This window comes from Kryptolebias marmoratus, linkage group LG15 (genome assembly GCF_001649575.2).
Source record: "Kryptolebias marmoratus isolate JLee-2015 linkage group LG15, ASM164957v2, whole genome shotgun sequence".
Classification (NCBI taxonomy): domain Eukaryota; kingdom Metazoa; phylum Chordata; class Actinopteri; order Cyprinodontiformes; family Rivulidae; genus Kryptolebias; species Kryptolebias marmoratus.
In genome coordinates, this window is record NC_051444.1 from 22,974,924 (window position 1) to 22,979,296 (window position 4,373).

Consider the following 4,373-nt stretch of genomic DNA (forward strand, 5'->3'; position numbering starts at 1 on the left):
ATAATATACTCTGATTAAAATGTGTTCCTTAATTTTTCTTTCCAGGCAATGCATATTAGCCGGTCTAAAATAGGGTAGCAAGATATATTTCCCCATGGCCAACCCCCTTGAACTGCCACTGATCAGTAAACTAATGTAAAAGAAACACATTTATATTTAAAACATGAAGCCATTTTGAATTACTTTGTGAAACTAACCACAGACATGTATATTGCCTGTGGTCAAATGTCAACTATATTATATTAAATATATTATGTATATTTATGTCTATGAAACCCCTCTTGTTCGACATTTCACATGAAGCGCTCAGAAAGGCGAGTGTTGACATTTCTGAGCTTTCGAGCCGGCGCCTGAACGCACCGCGACTTCCGCGGCGGTTTGGTCACGTGACCCCGCATCAGCCAGCCCCGGCCATTCTCGGCTTCCTCCTTCGTCTTCGGCTCTCCGATGTCGGACGGGTTTGCTCCTGGAAGAAATGGGCTCCGGCAATGCGCGGATTTGATCAGTCAGGGATCCGACCAGTTGAGGCTGTGAATGGCGCCAAAACAGGACCCTAAACCGAAATTTCTAGAAGGTCGGTACCGCCTGAAGCGACGCGGACGGCGGCTGCTAGCATCCGGAGGGGGGCGGGTTTGTTGTTGTTGTTGTTGTTGTTGTTGTTGTTGTTGATGTTGTTGTTGTTGTTGTTTATTGTGCTCTGGTTCAGGGACAGAAGGGCGGACAGGCTGATATAAACGTGCTCGGAGACGCATACTGTTTGTTTGCCACATATGTTGAGGTAAACACAAAACAAAAACGTAACGAAGTGTGTTTGTTTTCCAGGTGAAAGAGTCCTGTGCTTCCATGGGCCGCTGCTCTACGAGGCAAAGGTTGGTCTCATTCATGTGTTTGCTGCTTGTTTACTTTTTTATTTATTTATTTTTATCAATGACGTCACCTGAACGGGTCTGTGTGTTTCTGTCGCTCTGCAGTGTGTCAAAATCAGCATAAAGGAAAAGCAGATTAAATATTTCATTCACTACAGCGGGTGGAACAAAAAGTGAGCAGCTTTAGTCTTCTTCATCTCTGCTCTCTTCACATTCTGCCTTTTCTTGTGTTGGTGAGTAACCTTGTTGTGTTGGTGCTTCAAGGTCTGTGATGGTTTTTTTCTTTTTTTTGTTGCAGCTGGGATGAATGGGTTCCTGAAAGCAGAGTTCTCAAATATGTGGACAGCAACCTTGCCAAACAAAGAGAGCTTCAAAAGGCCAATCAGTAAGTTTCCCTTCTTTCTGTCGAGCTCGGTTGTGTCACGGATATGAAGACAAGTGTTACAACAGTTCAGTTCACAGCCGTAATTCATTTCTTGTCCGTCCCTCCAGGGTTTCGCTGCCATTCTTGTGATTGTTGTGGCCTAAAATGTCTGACTGCTGCGTGTTTTTAAGCTCAGTTTTCCTCTCTTTAACTTGGCAAGAACAAATGCCACCCATTCGTTATCTGCCGCTTGTTGTTGTTGTTTTGGAGTCGGGTCGCGGGTGCGGCTGCATCCGCACGGAAGACCAGACACTTCTTTCCACAGCCGCCCCTTCCAGCTCTTTCCAAGGCGTTCCCAGGCCGGCCGAGGGGCGTGGTCTCTCCAGCGTGTCCTGGGTCTTTCCCTGGAGGTGTCCTCCCAGTTGGACATCTCCAGAACCACTAATAGGGAGGCGTCCAGGAGGCATCCTAACCAGATGCCCGAGCCACCTCAACTGGCTCCTCTCCACGTGGAGGAGCAGCGGCTCTACTCTGAGTCCCTCCCGGATGACCGAGCTTCTCACCCTATCTCTAAGGGAGAGCCCAGACACCCTGCGGAGGAAACTAATTTCAGCCGCTTGTATTCGCGATCTCGTTCTTTCGGTCACTACCCAAAGCTCATGACCATAGATGAGGGGAGGAACGTAGATCGTCCGGTAAATCGAGAGCTTCGCCTTTTGACTCAGCTGTCTCTTCACCATGACAGACTGGTACAGCGCCCGCTTCACTGCAGACGCTGCACCAATCCGCCTGTCGATCTCCCGCTCCATTTTTCCCTAAAAACAACAAAGGACAAATGAATTTACAAAAAAATAGCTGCAAGTGTTTCACGTAAGCTACCAACAAAAGGCGACAATGATGCTTTTAAATTGTTGACAGTGCATCTGTTCAAGTGCTGTCTTTAAATTACCATCCTTTTTATAAATAAAAACATAATGGTGTTGAAAGCAGTACTCATCAAATGCAGTAAAACTCATTTATGGTATGTATGCAGTCTCCTCTGCAGCAGTGGAAAGGCTCACCTTTCACGGCCGCGAGCGATCATGTATTTGTGTGTTTGTTTTTTTTTCTTCTTTTCGCAAAATATCTCATGAACCACCGGATGGATTTTAATGAAGCTCTCAAACGGCAACTCTTGGATATACGTCTGCATCTGATCAACCTTTTGGAGTCCACTCCGTTCAAGATGGCCGTCACAGCGTATTGACCTTACTGGGCTGCGATCTGTTGCAGGAACGCTGATTTCTTAGCGAGATGTGTGTCTAAAGTGGATCCCAGGTTGTGGACATCAGTCGTACCCACCTCGACCCCGCTTTGTTTATGATTCGATCTGCTGGAGTACACGTTTAAAATGAAGACGAGTACATTTGTAGGAGTTCTTTTTTTATATAATTATCACTTGGGTGGTTTTTAGACCTGGACCTTTGTGGCTGTAGCCTCAGCTGTTTTCTGTCAGAGGAGATCTCAGGTGCAGGTGTGAAAGTCCAGCTCCAGGGTTGAAGAACTGACGGAAACCAAAGGTTTGAGGCGCCCGCGACAACTCTGTGACGATTTCCAAAGAAAATCTGTTACACAATTTATTTTCTATCCATTTATTTTTTTTAAGCATGCTCAAAATTGAATCGATAAAGTGTGAGGCGTAATTTCAGCTCGGGTTAGTAAACAGAGGAGCCCCATGAACGTTTCAGAACATTTTGGAGACTCCCTCATGATTCACTGGCCGTCACAGCCCGGTGAGGCAGTACCTTCAGCAAACAGAAAAACCAACATAACCCAGACATTTCTACAAAAACTGAGCTCCAATGTGTTAGTCTCTGAGAGCCATTCTCAACACATGCTCTGGGCTCTTAGTTTAAAAACTTGTTGTTTTTGAGGAACGCTAGTTTTATTTTCCTCCTTTCTGTCTCTCATGTAGGCTGAGACACAAACAAGCGCACCTCTTTATGTTTCATGTGTCTCTAAGATGTTTGAACCAAAGTGGCTCTAATGCTGTCAGCAGTCTGTAGTCTTCATTTTTCAGCCGTTCCCCGGCATGTTTTGCGGTAAAAGCGTGTTCGTCGAGTGACCTTTTTCTGACGACGTCCCACCGCAGCGTTGCCTGTGGTGCGGAACAGTTTTCCACCACTTTCATGTGACGCTTCAGGAAATGGATTGGCGCAGATTTCCGCCGTGCTGATCGATGACAAGTGTGAACTTACGGCACTGGACGTGTCTCCATCCTGCAGGCTCAGATTTCAGGAGGTGAAACCAGCCGGGGGGAGGAGGGGGACTTTGCAGAAAGGTCGAGGTGATTGGTCCAAATTGCAAGTCTGAGCAAAATATCCTGGTTTTGGTTGAATTTGCACTGTCATCAAACGCTCATGTTCAATTAAGGCAGGGGTGTCCAATCCTGGTCCTCGAGGGCCACTATCTTGCATGTTTTCCTTGTTTCCCTCCTCCAACACACCTGATTCAGTGGTTAAATCACCTCTTCATGTTCTGCAGAAGCCTGTTAATCACCCATTGGTTCAAATCAGGTGTGTTGGAGCAGAGAAACAAGGAAAACATGCAGGATGGTGGCCCTCCAGGACCAGGATTGGACACCCCTGAATTAAGGGTACGAAACTGCGATTGCAACGTCCCCATCTTCCTGGAGGGCCTTACTTTATCGGTGAAACGTTTTGCCCGTCCAGCGTATGACCAGTTGGAGCGACGCAGGATGATTTTCATGTCGTGTTTTTCTTTTTCCAGGGATCATTATGTTGAGGGAAAGATGAGGGGTTTAGCACCAAGCAAGAAGATTGCTGCTGTGCAGCAGAAAAATGTCGATCTGTAAGTTGTTTTTTGTTTTTTCAGCCTTTTTTGTTTTATCCTCCTCTATTTAATCAAGCTGATAGATACCTATGGAGGTTCTTGAAAGATTGCATTTTTATACTTTGGGAATTTGTTAATGGCTCTGTTTTATTATGTCCTAATGCTGCAGCTTATTTTACACAAGGTAGATGAGAAAATGCAGTCAAATCCAGTTAGTTATAGTAGTGTAGTTATATAAAACATATATATATATATATATATATATATATATATATATATATATATATATATATATATATATATATATATAT

The 4,373-nt window shown here is 45.0% G+C and overlaps 1 protein-coding gene across 1 annotated transcript in view; it reads left to right on the forward strand.

The window, feature by feature from the left end:
- Positions 1-373: 373 nt before the first annotated feature.
- The window catches only part of LOC108237916 (mortality factor 4-like protein 1), a 13,349-nt gene continuing 9,349 nt past the window's right edge, over positions 374-4,373 (forward strand). The window contains exons 1-5 of the mRNA XM_017419651.3: positions 374-574; positions 823-869; positions 972-1,039; positions 1,165-1,251; positions 4,000-4,080. Of these exons, the coding sequence (XP_017275140.1) occupies positions 535-574; positions 823-869; positions 972-1,039; positions 1,165-1,251; positions 4,000-4,080 (323 nt within the window). The 5' untranslated portion in view covers positions 374-534. The remainder of the gene's footprint in view (positions 575-822; positions 870-971; positions 1,040-1,164; positions 1,252-3,999; positions 4,081-4,373) is intronic.